This window comes from Ambystoma mexicanum, chromosome 1q (genome assembly GCF_040938575.1).
Source record: "Ambystoma mexicanum isolate Mex_15411 chromosome 1q, UKY_AmexF1_1, whole genome shotgun sequence".
NCBI classification, from domain to species: domain Eukaryota; kingdom Metazoa; phylum Chordata; class Amphibia; order Caudata; family Ambystomatidae; genus Ambystoma; species Ambystoma mexicanum.
In genome coordinates this window covers 1,414,864,337-1,414,884,914 of record NC_090922.1, presented here as the reverse complement: position 1 = coordinate 1,414,884,914, position 20,578 = coordinate 1,414,864,337, and the positions used below count along the sequence as shown (strand labels likewise).

General features: G+C 46.5%; 1 protein-coding gene across 1 annotated transcript in view; it reads right to left on the bottom strand.

The window, feature by feature from the left end:
• The window catches only part of POMGNT1 (protein O-linked mannose N-acetylglucosaminyltransferase 1 (beta 1,2-)), a 532,666-nt gene that overhangs the window by 396,969 nt on the left and 115,119 nt on the right, over positions 1–20,578 (bottom strand). Inside the window, exon 9 of the mRNA XM_069642286.1 lies at positions 3,672–3,742. Coding sequence (XP_069498387.1) covers positions 3,672–3,742 — 71 coding nt within the window. The remainder of the gene's footprint in view (positions 1–3,671; positions 3,743–20,578) is intronic.

The following is a 20,578-nucleotide window of genomic DNA, read 5'->3' as shown; positions in this document are numbered from 1 at the left end:
GGTGACTGTCCTTGCGGAACAGCCAGCCAGCCAATCACACCAGAATGCATTTGTGACTCCTAGGAGACCAGACACAGCGAGTTTCGGGTACCTCCCTCACTTCCTGGCCACCCCAGACACTCAGACGCCAGGAGCGGACTTCAATCCTGAAGCCCGCCAAAGGCTCACAAACAAAGGGACCAAACCTGGTTTGGCGTGCAGAGTTACACACCTGAAGGACCTTTCCACAAAAAACGGCGAAAAAAGATGACCAGTCTGTTTTTACAGAGGGGTCTTGGGTGCCATATTGAAAAACATGGCGGCCCCGATTTTTTGCTACCGGTGTTTGCGGTCGGGAAAAATCATGGTAGTTCGTTATAAAACCACTGCCACCAGCCATTTCAATAGTAAAGGGTAGCATTTGAGAGCTACAAGAGTGTTTAGACATAGGGGATACTAAGTAACCCCTTCAGCACTCTATTGGAAGATAGTGTGTGCTGGTTCGATACATTTAAAAAGACTTTACTAGTCAATTTGACTCTACATTCTCTGCGGAACAGTAGTTCATCCCAGAGAAGGTATTTAAACCTTGGGAAGTCCAAAGGACATCCCTGTGCCACTGCACTAAAAGGTGCTGTGTGACAACAATGAAAAGATGATGCCTATGGAGTGATCTAAAACTCTAATCAAAGAACACAAGAGTAAAACACACATCAAAATACATGAGAGTGTGGGAAAAAACGCTCACAGTCTGTCCAGGGAAAGCAAACAAGTCCACAAAATCCAGCACAGTTGCTGGGGGTCTCTAAAATGAAAGGAATAAGCACATTTCTGAGAATTCTCCCTAACACACTCAGACTGGGTTCTGGCTGCATTAGGCCTGAGGAACGCCTATTTGAGCAGCTAGGCCGGAATGTGTTCGGCTAGCTGCGTTTTATTGAGTGTTGGGTGTTCATGGGGTCGTATTCGTATGTGAACAGCTAGGCCGAATTATCGGGGTTCGAGTTGAGTGATGGTGTATAGTAGAGAATAAGCGTTGTGGTGTGATACGGTGGTTATCTGTAAGGCGCCTGAGACCAGGCACGTGAACAGAACGGTGGGGACATACATAGCGACATACGGATACATAGGGACAGGGTTCATACAGGCATAAATGGGGATACAGATATACATGGGGAGACGGATGTGACGCAGGCTAAGGTTCACAATTCAATTTAACTGTGGTGCAGGCTACGGTGCCGAAACCGCCCTTTGTCTACCTCATGAAATTTGGCCCTCCATCGAAGGGCACTTTTGGAAACAAACCGTGAACTTACCTCAAAGTTTACCAGTACAATTTATATTCCTACCCATCTTGTCAAGTTTCCTTGTGCTGTGTATCGAGCAACGCACATGCGCTTTAGGCTAAATCTCTTTAACACAAAGGAGATATTGACCCAACGCAGACAGATTGACAAGGACGATCTCTTAGGTCGACTATGCCATGGAGAAAGTGAAACATTAAACTTCTTGTACTTGTATGCCACCAGCTATGTGCGACAAACAATATACCTAGCTGCATTCACAGCTATATAAGATGTTGATACCTGGTCGTACAGGTTGTGTGAAACAGAAAATGTGAAACTAATATTTTCCTTAGGGAAATTACTGCACAAAGTTTTCCAAAAGGGACACATGGGATACTATTCTCGTTTTTAAAGCTCCCACCTGAATATGAACTAGAAACCATAAACACACTGTATATCATGTGGTTGGGAAAGGTTTGTAATAAACCATGAGCCATAAATAAAAAAAAATTTAAAAAGCCTGCTCAGCCTTCTTGGAACCTGGAGAGGCATGATATGATATTTTATTTCAATCACGCTCGTACACAAGTGTTTCAGAGTGCGACAAGGCAAGGGAGGTGAACAGGGGAGAACAAAACAACAATCTTACTAGGCCCAGTGACATTGAGATCAAGTGCATGGGAAAGGGGAAAAGTGCATGGAAGGGGGAGAGTGGAAAGAGCAAAGGATGATAATATATACAAATAAAATATATAATGGAGCAGTAAACAGGGGTAGTGCAGCCCGCTAGAAGCAAGTGCTGTGTTTAAGGCAGCAGAACTAGGTAAGTCTGATAAGTGTATAAAAGAAAGAAAATGGGCGGGATGGGTACAGATGCAGTCCCCAGTGCAAGGGGTGGCTGGGAGGCAGCGCAGAAGGGTAGCAGGGTGAGCAGATAACTAGGCCAAGGGGCGGAGTGTGGCCAAATGCACAGTGCCAAGCAAGAGCTGCTGGGACCCACCCAGAGCAGGGGCCTTGGCCTGTAGCCACCCATTCAGCCGCCTGTGCCGATCCTTCACGTGCGAGGGGCTATCTACTGGCAAAATGCACAATCCTCCTCCTTGTGCGCCGAGTACAGGCAGTAGAGGCACTCGGAATGCTTATCGTCCGAAAATACATTCCGCAAGCCGCAGCTGGAGCAAATCCTGAACAGGGGAGTTGAATCCTTTTCCTCGGACATGGTTCACGCAGCGTAGGCCTAAGATCTTCTGGAAACCTCCACAAGAAACTTGACGAAATCCGCCCTCGAGGGGTGGTTAAGAATCCGAAAACAGGTCCCCGTTAAACTGAGGTTGATTGTTGGAGCACAAGGCCCGATTGACCGAAAAATAGAGTAAACTCTGTCAAACAACGCAAGTGCAGTAAAAGCTCGAGAGCTAAACACGAGGACTCTCAACACTTGAACGTGCAGTAAAAATCTGAAGATGGCTGCCTGAGGAGGGGTTTAGGTAGAAGGCAGTCATTGGCTGGGGGGCAGTATGACCCAGAGATCAGTGATTGGTTGTTAGGAGAAAGACAGTTCAGAAATGAAACAAACTGATTTTTTCTTTACCGAGGATTCCCAGCCTGACGGGGAATATTCATGAGCATGTGAATCCATGCCAGACCCTATGCTGGAGAATTGTATTTGTATACATTTTGCCTACCTTTTATTAGTAAGAGTGTTTTTTTGTGCTTAACTGAACCCTTCACCACTCTCACACTATCCTAAGTTTAAGCTTTCCTGTTCAGTCACACTACCTCGATAGAATTTGTGTAGACATTAGTGTTGGTCCCTCTTCATCAGAGCAAGGTCTCCTTTCAGAATCTGCCCGCAGGACCGTTGCCGAAAGACCTAAACACGTAGGCTTTGTCAAAACTTCCCCAACACAAACAAAAGCCATCAGTGTTCTAATTCATTAATAAGACCCTATTTTGAGGGCAGTTCGAATATTCTGGCTTTCAAACACTGCTAAGGGATGTTACCACCTGGTTGCAATGCCCTCCCGAGGGGGGAAGATTGCCATTAGCACCCATTGGCAAAGACACGATTTGCTAAGGGCATTAATACAAATAAAAAAAAAAGAAAGCTACAGCAAGCACGCAGCCTGTGGTGTAAAAGTTTATAAAAACATGTCTTCCATGGAAATGGAGTCTCTCTTCCACGACAGGAAGTGGGTGAAGCCAGTGTGAGTCAATAGGTGGTCGGAGTATGGCATTGTGGCCTGGTGTGAAGGGTCGTCATAGAGTGGCTAACTGGAGCACAAACCTGTTAATATGGAGGAGGCCAGTGGTATTCAAAGTACCAGATTCCACTCCTCATCTTTCCATCACTGCTACCTTGATGACTGATCAAGGCAAACTGGAGTGTACTCTGATGCCACTCACCTGTAAAGGTAGTTTGGTCGATTTCCGGCAATCACAGCAACAGGAACATTTGTCACCTTGTTGTCTTTGATCTGTAAAGTTATACAAGACTTTAAAAAATTAATATTACATGTCTAAAGCTATAACCCCAATGTATCAACATGCAAATAAACATCCACTTTATGTTACGTTAATTTTTCTAGTTTGGGGTTGGGAACTTTCCAAAGGCAAGCTTTATCCTTCAAATGCAACCCAATGTTCTAGGGGACAGCTAGATTAACAAGTTACTTACCGGTGGTAACGTTCTTTCGACTGGATGTTCATCCCAGGTATTCCTCATCTTTTAATATCTCCAGTATCCAGCTTCAGATGCTTTGGAAATACATTTTGGCAGAGGGCGCTGTACGTCGATGCGGTCGATTCTATGTCCCTCGAGGGCCTCCGTCTCGAGGAGGTCATTGAAGGCATATGTAGCACACGCAGCACCCATTGGCATCATGTCTGTTTCGTGTCATTCTTAAGTGGAACAACCTGCATCAAGCGGATTTGAGCATACTAGACTCTGAAGGAGCGTAAGCTGCAATAAGATGGAAATTATACTGCGGGGTAGGCGATGAGGAATATGTGGGAGGAACATCCAGTCAAAAGAACATTACCCGGGGTAAGTAACTTGTTCTTCGAATGGATTATGTACTTCCACGTATTACTCATCTTTTGAAAGACTCCCAAAGCAGTGTTGGTTTTGGAGGAGGGAGCACAAATGTTATCATCACGGGTTGTAACAAATTGAAGGACTGCTATCCAAAAGCTTCCATCCTGACAAGTTGGAATCAAGGCAGTAATGCTTAGTAAGTGTGTGAATTGTAGACCAAGTGGCTGCCTCACAAATGTTTTTTTTATAGATACGCCTCTTTGCAGAGCAGAAGAAGTAGCCATGCCCCTAGTCGAATGGACTCTCAAGCCTTCTGGAGGATCTTTCCTGAGCGTTAGGGAGAATTCTCAGAAATGTGCCAATTTCCTCCAAGAGACCCCCCAGCAACTTTGCTGGATTTTGAGAGAGAAAGAGAAAGAGAGAGAGAGAGCCCCCCATCTCTCATGTATTTTAATGTGATTTTTGTACTCTGTTTCTTTTGTGGAGTCTGACAAACTCCATAGGCATCATCTTTTACATTGTGGCACACAGCATCTCGAGTGCAGTGACACAAGGAAGTCTCTTAATTTTCCCCAAGGTCTGAATACCTTCTCTGTGATAAACTACTGTTTCCCAGAGCATTAAAGTGAAATTAACTTTACTTACATTTGTAACTTTCTAGAACCAACACACTATCTTACAACTCCTGTATCGTTGGTTTGCCCGATGAAGCCCTGCTGCAGTCCCGAAACGCCAAGTTTGCATCGACAGAGAAGCCCCTGCAAGGACGACTTCTCCCCTTGAGTAGGTGGCACCAAATCAACGCCAAAGTAAGCCACCTGGACATTCATCTCGGAGCTGGTTGAATTTCCACAGAGTTGCTACTGGAAACCATGTAGCCAGGGAGAGGAACACCAGATTGTGTGTGTTGCTTTCAAGCTGGCCTACAGCTCCAGGAAGATCCTCCAGACTCCCAGGAAGCAGGACTGACTGAGCCTGAGCCCCCTCAACAGAGTGCGGGACCCCCAGAAGCAAGGAAAGTCATCTCGACAGCCAGGAACCGCAGTGTTGCTATTTGCGGTAGAAGCGAGGAGCTCAAACACTGAACAGCCACTGATTTGAAGATTACTGGTTGAAAGCGGTGACCGTCCAAGTCCTCCCTCTTGCCCCCACGACTGTGGCCCAGGAACAGAAGTCATCTGCTACACTTTTTCTTCAATGCAAAGGTACTGTAAAGTCTGAGAGAACTTACTTCTCACTGTAGAGGCTTGCATCTTCTAATTCTCACAAGTCTAACCAGCTTGTGGGCCTACATTTGATTCTTCTTTTCTTCAAAGACTACTAAAACATTGTGCAAAGACTTTTCTACTTACCTACCAGAAGAGCGTCATCCTATATAAGATTTTTGCCCATTGAATTTGGCTTAGACTGTGTACTGAATGACTCTTCTAAGGGGATCCAAAGGTATTTGCCTGCTTAAGAATATTTGTGGTCTCTTGTTGTTCTAATAACCTTTTCCTTTTACCAACTTATAACAGTATTCTAAATGCCAACAGTAAGATATTAATGTCTCCAGGACCCTTGCTATTGAATTCACCTGAGGATGGAGGTTGTGTCTGTGGGCCCTCCCAAAAGGGTCTTTACCGATTTAGAAACTAAGAGTGTACAGTATTGAAGTGTATTTGTGCGTTATTTTTTATATTGCTCCCTTCTGAAGAAGGCTTATTCTAACTGAGTGATACATTAATAATTGTTTATTTAAGAAACCTTGTGTGTAAGAGTTTATTTGAATACTTGTCACTGAATCTCTCTGCAACTCCCCTAAATAAAATAAACGGACCTCTCTTGAGATAAGCCTGGCTGCTCAACGAGTGAGTGAGTGAGTGAGTGAGTGAGTGAGTGCGTGCGTGCGTGCGTGCGTGCGTGCGTGCGTGTGTCCGCCCGCCCAAAGGGTACTGCATACAAACTTTGCCTAACAGTGCACACATGAGAAACTTTGAAACAACATTAAGGTTGCATACAGGAACCTGGAAAGGAGATGGAGGGAACACATAAGTGAGTTCCTTCGGAAATGGTATCACCAAACATTATTTTAAAATATGACGTCCCCACAGACAAGCGCTTTAAGATGGAAAACGCCACTAAATAACGTTTAATGGTCCCAACTTGGAGGTCCAGATTGGCCAAGTACAGCAGAAATGATAACACCTCCGGTGTTTTGCATAGAAAAGGGTCCACATTCTTGTGCCTGCACAAGCTGTAGAATTTGTTCCGACAGCAGCGGTGCAAAGATTTTGTTGCTGGCCTTCTGGCCGAAAGCAAAACCGCCATTATATCATCTGGGAGGTCCCAATACTTGTACCTCAGTCTCTCAGAAGCCTTTAGCGAAGGCTGAGTGTCTTGACCTCTGGATGGAGAACCCGACCCTCCTCTCACAAGAGAAGCTCCTCTCTTTCTGGAAGACATATTTGGTTGGCAGATGGACATGTCCAGAAGGTCCGGGTACCACGCCCTCCTGGCCCAATCCGGGACAATTAGGTTCATGGTTTTCCTGAACTTTCTCAACCTTTCTCATCATGAGAGGATTCTCTGACTGAAGAAATGGTGAGCTGGTTGATCCCACCAGGCTCAAGGGAAGAAGACTCCAGACTGGATCTTCTTTTGTCACTGAAGGGGAGATAGCTCAGGACTGCAGCAGGGCTTCACCGGGACTCGGGTTGCAGTAGCAGTCTTCTTCTCCGCTTCTCTTCGGTTCCTTGCAGTTCCAGTGGCGACTCTGCCTTCTAGCCCAAGAGTCCTGCCTTTTATGCCAAAGTCCCCCATTCACACAGCCTGGCTGTCAATCACTCACCAGGGGGGTTGCCCATCCAGGACAACCACCACAGCCAATCAACACAAAGTGCGACTTGGGTCTCCAAGGAGACCCTGTGCAGGAGGTGACTACACCCCTCCCTTACATTCAGCCCACCTCGATACCCAGATGCCAAAAGGAGGGCTTCTGGTCAGAAGCCCACCAAAGGTCGGCGAACAAAGGAGGCAAACCTGGTTTGCTGCGCAAAGAACGACCCAAGAAGGATGTTAACAAAAATAAATGGCGATCAAACCCAACCGGAGCCGAAATAAAAAGTATTTTGGCAAGCGGGTTTAAAGTTCGAGGATTCTAAAATAGCCTAAAAAACAGTACCACGTTATGTAATATAATCACAGTAGGAAAATTAGGGGAGATACCACTGCCACCAGCCAAGTCTTAAAGTTAAGGGAGCGAAACAATGCTCCAAGAGGCACGGATAAAAAGGGCTAAGAATTAAGCCTTTCCAATACTCCATATAAGATGGGGGGTACTGGATCTGTGCTAAGAGTGACTATGTAAAGTTAATGGCAACTTTACCCTTTTCTGGGGGACATTATTCAGCCCCAGAAAATGTAGTCAGTGGGAAGTCTAAGAGACAACCCTGTGTCACTGCACTGAAAGAGTGGGGCTACTGAAGTGGTGTACTCCAGAGTCCACAATCACAAAAACAGTTGAAATACACATGGCAAAACACAGGTAAGAGTGGGGGGAAAAGCTCACACTCTTACCAGGTGGAAAAAATAAACTCCAGAAATCCAGCAAAGCTGCTGAGGGACTCACTAGATAAGGGAAATTAGCCATAGAATGAAAATTCTCCCTAACAGCACCCTGATCAGCCAATCGTCCAGTTAGGTGCAGACGTGAATCCCCTCCCTCTCCTGAGACTTGCTGCCACCACTGCCATCAATTTGGTGAAAACTCTCAGGGCAGAGGTCAGCCCAAACAGTAGAACTCGAAACTGATAATGAGAACCGCCAATGGCAAGCCTCAGGTACTTTGTGTTTGAGATGGATTGGAACATGAAAGTAAGCATCCTGAAGTTCCAATGACACCATCCGATCCTGGAGTTGGAGGGCCTGAAGGATCTGAGAAAGTGTGACCATCTTGAACTTGTCCTTCCTGAAGAACTTGTTAAAGTATCTCAAGTCCAAGATGGGTCTCAGTCCTCCGTTCTTCTCGGGGGGGGATTAGAAAATATGAAAATGCCATCCTTTGTTCCCCTCAGTCACAGGTACTGGCTCTATAGCACCTTTCTCTAGCAGGGTAGGAATGCACAAGGAATGGATCTGGAACCTTTAAAGGATGGCTCCCAGGTGGATGATTCTGAGGTCTCTGAATGAAGGGAAGGCAGTAACCTTGGGCTATGGTTTGTAATGCCAAAGCATCTGAAGCAATACCCCGCAATTCTTTCAGATGCTGAGACAGTCTGCCACCCACTCGGGTGTCGCGAGTCAAGACTTTAGAGGTTTTGAGGTGGCTGAAGCAATGGCTGTAGGTAAAGATGATAGCAAAACAAAAGAGTTGATGGCTGGAAGGTTTAGAATAAATCTTGACCTCTGGCATTGCTCTGGGCAACCCTCCAGACCATCGTTCTTCGCCTGCCAAGCCATTACAAAAGGGGAAAAACCATATGCAAATCAGGCTTGGTCCCACCCCCAAAGAGGTAGTCCAGCCCGAACTGCTAGGTCACATCCCTTTTGCACGAGACTCTGCACCTTCACCCTCAACCACCACAAGGGATTCTTCTTTGGCTTCTTTGGCCTCTTTGACTAGCCATTCATCTCACTCTTCCAACTGAGGAGTAGCAGAGAAAGGATCTATCCCTCCAAGACGTTCCACTGGAGTGAAAAGGGTGAGGCTGTCTGATGGTGGCACCAAAAAGACTTGATTGCCGCTTTCAAGGTCTGCAGCTTCTCAAGGCTTTCGTCAGCCTTGCTGCCAAAAAGATGATCCAGACTTCCTTAACCACGCAAACCGGCATATCACGATGCTTGCCGCCATGGCTCTGCTGATTTAATCAGCAGAATCCAAACCAGTCTTAAGACTCGCACATGGCCTCTTTGCCATCTTTTACAATGGCCAAGAAACCGTCTCTTTCCTCCCCCTTGGGAATGTGTTCAGCTGCCATGGATATACAGTCCCATAGAGTGTAAGTGAATTTCGCAAGGGAACATATGGAGTTGGCTGATTTGAGAGCCATGCTCCCAGAAGAAAAGGGTTTCCTATGGTGTCTATGTGTTTATCATCCCGATCTGTTGGGGTAAGCAGACTGCTTGGAGGTTGCGGTGGCTGCCTGCACCACTAGCATTTCTGGGCTAGAGTGTTTTGACATGTATCTGGGGTCCCTACTTGACGGTCGGTATTTCTTTGTCAGGTTTTTATCAACTGCTGGATTGGATTGCAGTGCTTCCGAATTAGCACTTACTCTCTTCTGAAGAGCGACATGAAAGGGTAGGAGAGGATAGGATCCCTTTGGGGAATTTTGTCCAGGATATCTGTAAGGTCATCCTGTTCCAATGGGAGGGCAGGCCAGCTCCATCCCAGATAATCAACCACCTTGGTAATTAATTGCCTGTATGAGCAATCTGTGTGCTCATCTGATTCAGGCTTTCCAAAATCCAACACTGGTGAAGTGCCCACTCAACTGGCCGTCTGTAAATTTTCATGCAGGTGCCTTAACCTGGATTCTTCTGATATGAAACCATCTGGGACATTTGGAGTGCCATACTGCAATCCAAAGTTGCATCATTATCATACGGCCCATTGTCCTCCTAAATAGAAGTGAGTGACAAAGAAATTCTTCCTAGATAATGGAGTGAAGGTTCTGAATTTCAGGCAAAGCTGTTGATGGCTTAAAAGGTTTCGAGCCAGATGCCCATGGAGTCGATGTCTTTGGTGAAGATGTTTTAGAGGTCGATGGCACCTGTGGAGTCGATGGCGCCACTGACGACGACTTTGTCCCGGACAAAGTCCAAGAACAAGTCAGACTTCGATGGCTCGGAGGATTCTCCGATGACGCATCGTGTCGAGGCCTCGACAGCTCTCAATGGGAATCTGGCTTTCACCCGGTGCGCGTGGGATTTCCTTATCGGCTTCAGAAGAAGCGTTAAAAGCAGGGCCTGCTTGCTTCAAGGGTTTCTAGCTCTCGAAAATGTTGAGCATTTCCTGCCTGAATGATTCCCATTAAGCCAGCGTAGAGGCCTTAATGGGACAAGATATAGTCCTCTCTGGGGAGGAGTCAAACAAGGATATCAAAGTAGGTGACTTGCAGTGCCTTTTCTTCGATTTCGTCCATGAGTGGTGGGAGCTACTCTGACCTGGACCTTTGACTTTTTCCGCCGAGGAGAGGTGGAAGAAAGTCTTGTCGAAGGGGATTTTTTGAGGGGGTGGGGGGAGGAGGTCTACCTACTGCCAATTTCCCTTTACACTCCTTCAGAGCTTTTCCGGTCATCGACTGACTTTTGACAGGCCGAGGTCGTGTGCTCCACACCGAGACATCACAAGCATGCTTGATGCGGATCAGTCAGCAACATCTTGGCATTGTAGTCTTCGGGGTTGTCATAGCCTAAGATGAAGACATTTTTTATATTTCTCGAAGACATTTCTGAAGCACGCCGTAGTTGACAAAGCGAACGCTTAAATCGGAAAAACTGAACTGAAGCCAACCGGCGCTGTGCGTGCTATGTATGTCTTCAATGACACCATCCCCAAGACGGTGGCCCACGAGAGACATCAAGTTGACCACCTCAAAGGCAGAGCGCCCTCTGTCGAAATTATTTTCAGAAGCAGCTGAAGCTGGATATTGGAGATAAAAGATGAGGAATACGTGGGAGTACACAATTCATTTGAAATGGAAATGTGGATGTATGATCACCAGAGCAAATGTAAAACAAGAGTACAGATAAAAAAGGGTATGCAGCAAGATTCAGAAAAGTAAAGAAAAAGAATTACAGAAATCAAAGATTAAACTAATTTCAAAACCACAGAGAAGATCAATATGAGAATATGAATGAGACTATGGTCCCACACTCTGGATATTCACTGTATATCAGGGTTCAATATAGCTTGGAGCCACTTCGCTCCTGCTTCTACCCTAAGAGCACCAGATCAGATTAGATTAGATTAAAACCAGGAGCTACCTTTTGGCTATCCACCGCAACTGAAGCCTTACAATCATGATTATGTGACATCATTTTTAGGTGTTTGAAAATGTAAATAAAGAAGAATTTGGAGACATGTAAATATAATGGATCATACATATTAGCAGAAATGTGAAGTGTGCAACTCAAGTGGAAGTTAGATTTCAAGTGTGAGGTTCACTCGCTCATGGTTTCCCAGCATCAGCGTCCACCAAATGTACCAGGGAGCAAGTTAAAAGAAGCTAGTCCCGGCAGGGCCACAAAAAGAGTTCCCATTCTAAAAATCTGAGCTGTTAGACAAAAAAAGTCCAGTTTGGAAAAATCCCAAAAAAAGCAGTACTACATGACCATCTACCACCTCTTCATTCTGAAGGAGCCCACTCAGGGAGATCAGTGGGGTGAATGATATACACATACTATTCCCCATAGTCAGACAGAACTTGCTCTCTGAACCAGATTTCTTATCCATAGATAAGCCGGACAAGGAATTGAGGAGAGGATCAATAGCAGTTACTCATTTCCACAAAGAGCTGCAAGGTGTGGGGTTCAATGTAACATATAAACTATGTAGAGGATGGGGAACAATGATGGCATACACTCGGTTGGTATTAGGGAGATTCATCATGTTGATGCTTCATTCCCACTCCTAGCGAGACCCCCAGCACTTTTGCTTGACTTCTGGCCCTTTTCCTTTCAATCCTGAATGAGTCAAGACTTTTTTCCTCTCATTCATTCTTGTAGGCTCTGTCATTTGGAACTCTATTCTTTGTATTCTACCTGTACTATTGAGTGTAGCTGCTCCATAGCTCTTAAAGGCATCTGTTTTACTACTGCAGAACACAGCTCCTTATGGGCAGTGTTGCTGGGGACCCTTAGGGTCCTCCTTTAAGATTAGTTACTGTATGATTTGATGCAACATGATAGGTTATTTATAATGTGCTTAATACCCAGAGGTTTAAGAGCGCACCCACGGGGATCGAACCTGTGTTGCTCCGTGTCATCTTGCTTCCAAAGCTAGCACATTGCCCCTGAGCTATGCTCACTATCCTCCTACAGTTCTGAAGGATACTTGATATCTCTCCCAAAACTCTTCAGTGGAGTGCCAAAGGGATATCTAGTATCCCCTTTCTCTCTGCTCCTGTGAGTTGTTAGGCACATAGACAATCACCTTAGCATGGCTAGTGGCAGTGGATGTGTTCTACCAACTATTGTGTATTTGTTGTACCGCAGGCTATGTCCATAGCCCCAGTAGTGCACAATAGGGGCACCCAAGTACCAACTGGGGGAGTCAGGGGGTGTATGTATGTGTGTGTCCAAACACCGTTTTCTGTAAAATACTGAGAGATTGCGGAGGAGTGTGTGCTGGAACTGGCTAAAAGGTGTAGCTTCTGGAGTGAACAGTAAGTCAACCACTGGAAACAGAAGTAACCGAAGAAGACTACAGCCATACACTCCAGCAGACCCTTTGCAACACTGAAGTGACCACTGCTGTCTGGACCCCATTTTCTATGTGACAGAGGAGCTCTGAAGAGGACGCCTCCTACCCTTTGGCTGGTGGCAACAACCATCCCCAAGAGGAACTTTGAAACAAGCCATCTCCCAGGGTGCTAGGGGCTTACAGAGCTGCAGAACCCTAATACCAGGAGACCTGCTACCCATTTCGAGTGCAATGGCGTGGAAAGGCTGACTCTGTCCAAATCTTTTGCTGAACTCGTAAGGACCCTCCAGAGATCCGATTTGACTCACCCAGACCCCCTCACCAGATTGTGGGACTGCAGAAAGTGAAGAAGATTGATCAGGCGATCTGCGTCCTTTGTTAGTGCTGCAGAAAAGGCGCCAAAACTGCAGTGAACCAGGAAGTTGCTAAAAGTCGTGCCACAGGTCCCATTTGAAGTGTATTATCAAGTAATCCTAAATGTTCTAGTATGAATGTCTGAGGTATTTAATGTGATTCTGGTGTAAATATAATATATACTTTTTATATAATTATAAGTGTTTCTTTGTTGTGGGTGTCTAGCTAAGATTCAGTGTACTTACCTACAGCTCACATCTTCCTTTTAGGATAAGCCTGGCTGCTCTGCCACACTACCAAGGTCCTCAGCTACTACATACTGATAGGGATCTACAAAATTACTAAAGTCTTACTGCCAGTAGGACTTTAGGAAAACTCCCCTAACAGTTGGTCAGGAAAGCCCCTAATGTAGCAACTAACACTACTGGATATCTTGTTTAAGACGTTAGATGCAGTAGCAACAGGCACGCTAGCAACTCATTTTTATGTATTTATTGTTTTCTTTTTAGGTGGTTATACAATAAGAAAGACATGCATTAATACTCCGCGATTACCACTAGATGTGGGCTGTATGCACAGCATGTGATTCTAAGCAGATTAACAAGCATCAGAAACACTGTTTCTATGCACCCACAGGGCAGGGAGGGTGGGAAATAAAATTACAACACAATATTAAGAAGAGTGGGAAGAGGGGGAATTAACCTATTATGCTTTGTTGATATTCAGAACGTGAAAGTGCAGAAAGGAAGAGTGAAGAGGGGGGTAAGTGCTGGGGAGTTCGAAATAGAGGGTGAGACATGGACGAAGTGAAAGGCATGATCGAGTGCTACACGGCCTGGGCCGCGGGAGGTGCAAGTGCAAGTTTCCAGGGCAGAGGGGGTGCAGATGCAAAGTGCTGTGGAAGACAGGTGCTGGGGAGCATTGCTGTGGGAGGTCAAGGCCACGAGATGCATAAGGGCCAAGGACATCAATACAGCATTTGTAGGATTAGCAGAGAAAAGGAGGAGGAAAAGAGGAAAGTCTTACAGAGCTTGCAGACTTTGAGAAGATCCTGCTCAGGGCGCAGGGAGAGGGGGAGGCATTTCCAAAAGGAGGGAGCCCGCAGAGGAAAGAGCGACCCCCGGCCCTCTGTTTAGCAAAATACTTTACACAAAAGGAGTTGGTGCCAGAAGTAGTATAGAGGGGGGAGTATTTAGTGAGATTGTGTGGTCCCCAGGCTCAGACAGCCTTGTGGATGATGCAGATGGATTTGAATTTAATCTGTGCAGCAACCTGGAGTCAGTGAAGACTTTTGTGCAGGAGTGATGCAGTCCCTGTGCTTCAGGCCAAGGATATGTCTCGCTGCCCAATTCTGGATAGGGTGAAGGGGGTCGAAGAGTGGTAAAAGGCAGATTCAAGAGGAGGTTGTTACAGTAAAAGTCTTGAGAGAACCAGGGCTTGGGTCACATCGAGCCTCTGAGGGAAAGTGAGAAAAAGTAGAATTCCTTTGAGAAGGAAGAGCTGATAGTTGGGGCAATGTCCAGAGTATAAGGGAGGTAGGAGGTGTCGAAGATGACCCCAAGGTTTCTGGTTTCAGCTGAAGGTGTAGAGGGAGAGCCCATGCAGGAGGGCTGGAGTGAGTGGAAGGAGGAGGGAGCAGGGGTCCCATTGGGATGGATCTCAATTTTACAGGTGTTGAGGCAGAGATCATTGGAGGTGCACCAGGACTGGATGGCAGATAGGCAGTCATGCATGATTGAGGGTGAAAGAGGGTCAGCAGGTCGTCTGAAGAGTTGTGTGTCATCTGCATAATACTGGAAGTTGCAGAAGGTGGACATGAGGCGTACGAAGAGAGCAAGGTAGATGTTAAAGAGACAGGGGAAAGTATAGAGCCCTATGGGACACCACAGGAGATGGAAGCAGGAGAGGAGAAGTGGCCCGGTGTACTTGGGAAGAGCGGTTAGTGAAAAAAAGAAGATAGCCAATCCAGTGCACGATCCGAGACACCAAGTGTATCATGGAGCCTTGGTATGAGGATGGACTAGTTAACTGTGTCAAATGCAGAGGAGAGATTGAGTAGGACAAGGACAGCAGGGGAATTGGAGTACAGAGATGTGAGCAGTTCTTCAGAGTGTTCAAAAGAGCGGTTTCCATGCCTCTGGATGCTCGGAATCCGGATTGTTGGCCGTGGAGGACGTCAACAAGTTCAGTGTGAGAGTTAAGGTGGAGGAAAGCCAGCTTCTCAGAGCCTTGTGGGACACCACATGTGATGGGGATCAGGTCAGCCGCCGCTGAGGAGACCCGCATGGTTCTATTTGCGAGGAAGGATTGCATCCACGTGACAGCAGAGACGGAGAAGTGTGCTGCTGACGACAGGTGATTAAATAATTTTATGGTAAACCAAGTCGAAGGCTGCTGAGAGGTCTAAGAGAAGTAGGATGGCGGCACTGCCTTTATCTTTAAGTTCATCAATCTGAATTTTGAGGTCAACGAGGGCAGTTTCAGTTCCATGTTGAGGTCTAAAGCCAGATTGACGGATTCCTAGTAGTTGGTTTGACTCTAGATAGTCTTGAATTTGCAGGTAAGCAACTCTATCTAGGATTTTCAGAAGGAATGGGACAGTGGTGATTGGTCTGTAATTGGTGGGTATAGACGGGTCTAATTTTTTTTTTTTTTTAAGAGGTGGGAGAACCCATGATTGTTTCAAATTGCTTGGGACCGAGTTGCTGGTAAATGAGGAGTTTATTAGTTTGGTAATGAAGGGGGATAGGTCTCTAGCTCCGTCTTTTACAATTTGAGCAGGGCAACTGTCCCCTTTGCCGTTGGATGGTTTCAAAGAGGCTATAATTTTTTGTACTTCAGGTATAGTTACCTTCTTGAATGTGAAGCCTGAGTTCGAGTCAATGGGAGATGGTGTGATAGTGCTGGTGGTCTTGCTACAGGTAAGTTGTTGTCGTTTGTTCTCTATTTTAGTTTGGAGCCCTGTGATTTTGTTGGCGAGGGCGTTCTGGTGCACCAAGGTTTGTCCTTCGTACAAGTATCTGCAGGAGGATTAGGGTTTTCTAGTTCCTTTAGAATGTTAAATAGTTTCTTTGGTGCTGGATCCTGCCTGGTTTATCCTGGAGTTGAATATTTCTTTTTTGGTACGTATTAACTCATTTTTGTATAGGGATGTGATATTAGTGAGATTGGTTCCGTTTTCTGTAGAGGGTGCCGTTTTCCACAGCGTCTAAAGTTTTCTTTTTTTGACCCAAGTAGTTTGAGTTCGGGGGTGTACCAGGAGTTCAGGTATGCTCTAGGTTTCCCTTTGCGCATTTTCAATGGGGCGATAGTGTCTATGGCTTTTGACATGACTCGTTATAGGTATTGACCAATAGGTTAAGGTCAGCTGTGGCAGGTAGAGCGTTAAATATGGGTACTACCAAGGGTATTAAGGCTTCAGCAGTAATGTTACACTTATTCCTAGTAGGACAGGCTGGTAAATTAGTGGATTTTTTAGGCTCCATGTTATTGAGGTCTAGTGAGAGGAGATGGTGATCAGTCCATACAAGTGGTAGGGAGTCCTTTCAGGTAATATTGCAGTTGAGGGCAGCTACCCAGTCGAGAATCCTACCTTTCAGATGAGTGGGTTGAGAGCCAAGTTGTATGAAGCCATGCTCAGCTAGTGCTTTGGCCAAAGGGGAAGCTTGGGGGGGAGGGAGGGGAGGTCATTCGGGTCGTTGTAACCAAGGTTGAAGTCCCCGAGGATGATCATTTGTGCCGAAGGTTTAGAATTCTCGGCTACTAGAGACGTGATGTCTTCTTCGAAAGATCCTAAATGACCTGGGGGCCTATACATTAGGTAAATAGTAATTGTACTTTTGGGAGATGCTTGAAACTTGACTGTAAGGTGTTCACATGATTTTAGTGGAGAAGAGGTGGCTGATCTGATGTCTAGAGAGGATTTAAAGATGATGGCTACACCTCCTCCTCGAGCATTGGGTCGATCGGCTCCGAGGATGGAGTAGTTGTCAGGAATGGCCAGGGTTAGGGAGGGGCCCGCTGCATCATGCAGCTAGGTTTCTGTTACGTCAAGGAAGTCAAGGTTGTTGGTCAGGATGATGTCAGCGATCTCTGTGGAATGGGCAACAAGGGACCTGACATTTAGTAGTGCTTCTTTTAGAGGGATTGGTTTGGAGTTCTTAGAGGCTGTGCTCTTTTTGTTGGTGTTGGTGTGTGGTGTTGGTGTGAGATTTGGCTAGCAGGTTGCTATTCCTAGGAGGGGGGGGGGGGGAGTCTGGTGCCTAGTCTGTTAGGGTCAGTAAGTTTGGGGTTGGCTAAGTATGCTTACTTGGTCATTGGTTGCAGAGAACTTCGTTGTGGGTTTAGGGTGGCTGTAGTTGGGACTGGCGCCAGGGGCAAGGCCAGGAGGACTAGGTCTCAGGCAGCAACACTTGGATCTGTCAGTGATAAGGTGGGATAAAGTGTCAACTAGGTGGTCGCTATCGCTGGTGGTGTGGGCTAGATAGGTGCCTAATGGAAAGGGAGGCGTGGTGGGCAGGAATGGTGTAGGGCAGGTTATAGGGAAATGTCTAGGGCAGGCCAGTTTGGCAAGGCCACTATTGTGAGCTATGTAATTGTTTCCACTGCAGGGTACACTGTCTTACATAACACAAAACGGGAACATAATGAGGGCGAGCCAGATGAGCATGGTAGGAGGCTGTTGGGGTGCAACTAAGGTACCTGGCCTATAGGTTTGGCTGGGGTGTAGGCAATAGGCAGATTCAAAATTGGCTAGGGTGCACTTAGTGGGCACACTAGGCTGCATAGGCTAGTGTCAGAGAGCACGCACAGAGACTGCAATGGGCTAAAGTCAAATAAGTACACCGGAGCTGCACTGGGCTAAAATGAAATGAGTGCACAGAGGCTGCATTGAGCTAAAATCAAATGAGTGCACAGAGGCTGCATTGGGCTAAAATCAAATGAGTGCACAGAGGCTGCATTGGGCAGAGATTCAGAAAGGCGTATTCGCAATAATTGCAGTTGTTGGAATGAGCAAGGCATAAACAGAGCATACAAGGCTCGCAGTGATATTAAAGATTTAGGGGGTAGGCATCCGGTGGTCAGCAGCGTTCGAGACCGATAATGTTAGAATGATTTGGTCCACGTGGTCATGCTTACATGAGATTGACTTGCGTATGCACGTAAAGTTAAGCAGGCAAGTAGAAAATGTACTCAAGGGGTTTTGTTTGATTGTGTTACGGGTACGGGTGACGGCTACCAAATAATTTCAGGAACGGAATCGCAACAGGCAAGGGACTACAGCGGGGAGCGCAAGCTCAGCGATACAAAGTTAGAGATGGTGCACATGACAAAATCTGTGTCCATAAGCATATGAATTGTCATAGGGAGGTATGGCCGTTCTTACCGTGTGGGTGCCAGCATGCGGAGGCCTTACGGCTCCAGACAGGCTCACGACAGGAGAAGGTGCCTTCGTTTGTGAGCCGGCTTCAAGCCTGCCCGCTTATGATTGGCTTTGTAGTAGGAACGGGCAGCCAATGGGATTAAATGCAGTATGTTTGACCATAGTAGAGGTCATAGAAATGGCATGCGGCCATTTTGGAGAGGTGAAAAACCTTGTGGCAGGCAATGGTGGGCAATTACACTCGGTGTAAATAGGGCTGATCCTGCTAAAGCGAATTTAGCAAATAATAAAGATTTATGGAGGGATTCTGACGCATGAAATAGGGAAAGCCCGTCTCACGCTGCAGTCTTCACTAAGCAGCTGAATATAGGCAGATGGCCTACCTTCATTTAGGAAGTGCTGTTAAGGCACCTCCAGGCATGGCACTGCTCCTGCATTGGGTGGGGGGGGGGGGGGGGGGGAGTCCCAGCTCCTCCGAGGCTAGGGATCCAAGTGCCTTGATCAGATTATATTCTATACCCACTCACCCCGCCCCTCCCCCCGCCCCCCGCCCCCATCAACATTTCAATTATATCAAATTAACCTGTGATTTGGTCAAAACACCATCTCATATCCTTCCAGCTCTTAGGACCCATCGTTAGCATTAAACCACCTGGTGGGGCCTCTGAGACGTAACTGGCGGAGTGTTGACTCCAAGCATCTGTCCCTCCTGATTAGAGACAGGCGTTGCAATCTCCCAAAGCTAATTTATCCTCGCTCTCCCGTATAATGAACGAAGTGGCCAATCAATTGGACCCTCTTAAAGCTGCACGTATGCACAAGCACTCCGCTGAACCATGTTTCACTGAGCATTTGAGGGACTACCATCATAAAATGGTCAATGGTAAACAAATATTTCACTCGAAGAAAAAGAAAAATATCGAGCAGGTCCTCAACCATTCCAAGGAACTCTTCTCAGTTGTCAAATCCTTCTCTTCTGTTAGTCATTTATCCTCCAGGGCTCCCTCTACTCAAGCGCTATGTGACTCCCTCTCTGAAGTTACCAACATACAGGAGGCTATTGTCAGGGTGACTTCTCCGACCCTCCACTTTGTGGGTCCACTGACTACCACCTCGGTATGGTCCACCTTTCACGAATTTCCAGTGGATGAAGTTACACTGGCTGTTCTGAGTCTTCGGCTGCTTCTTCGGATCCAATTTCGCTTACCATCCTGAAAACAATTCTGCCCACTAGAATACCATAGGTCACATGTGCCATCAACCTTTCGTGTCAGTCCGGCTTCATTCTGGCAGAATTGAAACATGCTACTGTAATTCCTCTTCTGAAGAAACCATCTTTGAATGCCTCTGTGCAAGCTAACTATCGTCCTATTTCACCACTTCCTTTCTTCATGAAATTACTTGAATCTTTTGTGGGCCCACCTTTCCATCTTATTCCTTGGCGAGATCATCCTTCTTTGACTCAATTCAGTCAAGATTCCGACTTGGCAGGAGCACCGAGAGTATCCCGACTTCTGTGGTGGATGACCGGACTCTTCTTGTTGATCGGGGTGGAGTCGGGGCCCAGATCCCATTTGATCTCTCGGCGGAATTTAATACAGTTGACCATCCCATCCCGTTATCCCACCTCGCCGCTGCCAGTCTCTCAGGTACTGTCCTTGCCTGGTTCACGCATTTGACAGATAGTAGCCAATCTCTGTCACTAGCTCAGTTTCTTTCTACTTCTCGATCACTAACCTGTGGAGTTCCCCAGGGCTCGGCATTGTCGCCTATGCTTTTTAATATCCAAATTCAGCCTTTGGTTCGCCTCAACCAGTCGCATGGATTTTGGTGCTACTCATATGCCGACGACACACAGATTCTGGTCTGGTTGGATCATGATTGGGCTAAGGTGTCGTCGGATCTGTGTAAGTACCTGGCTGCGGTCGGGGAATGGATGAGTGCAAACTGGATTAAATTAAACGGCGACAAGACCGATATCATGGTGGTAGGGTCTACTCCTAGCTCGGTTCTTTGGACACCCCTCTTTCTGGCTGGCCTCCCACACTAGGCGAGTTTTCCATCCCTGTCAACACTTACAAATCTGGGAGTTCTATCTTCGTCACTTTCCTTAGCACCTTAGGTGAGCACGG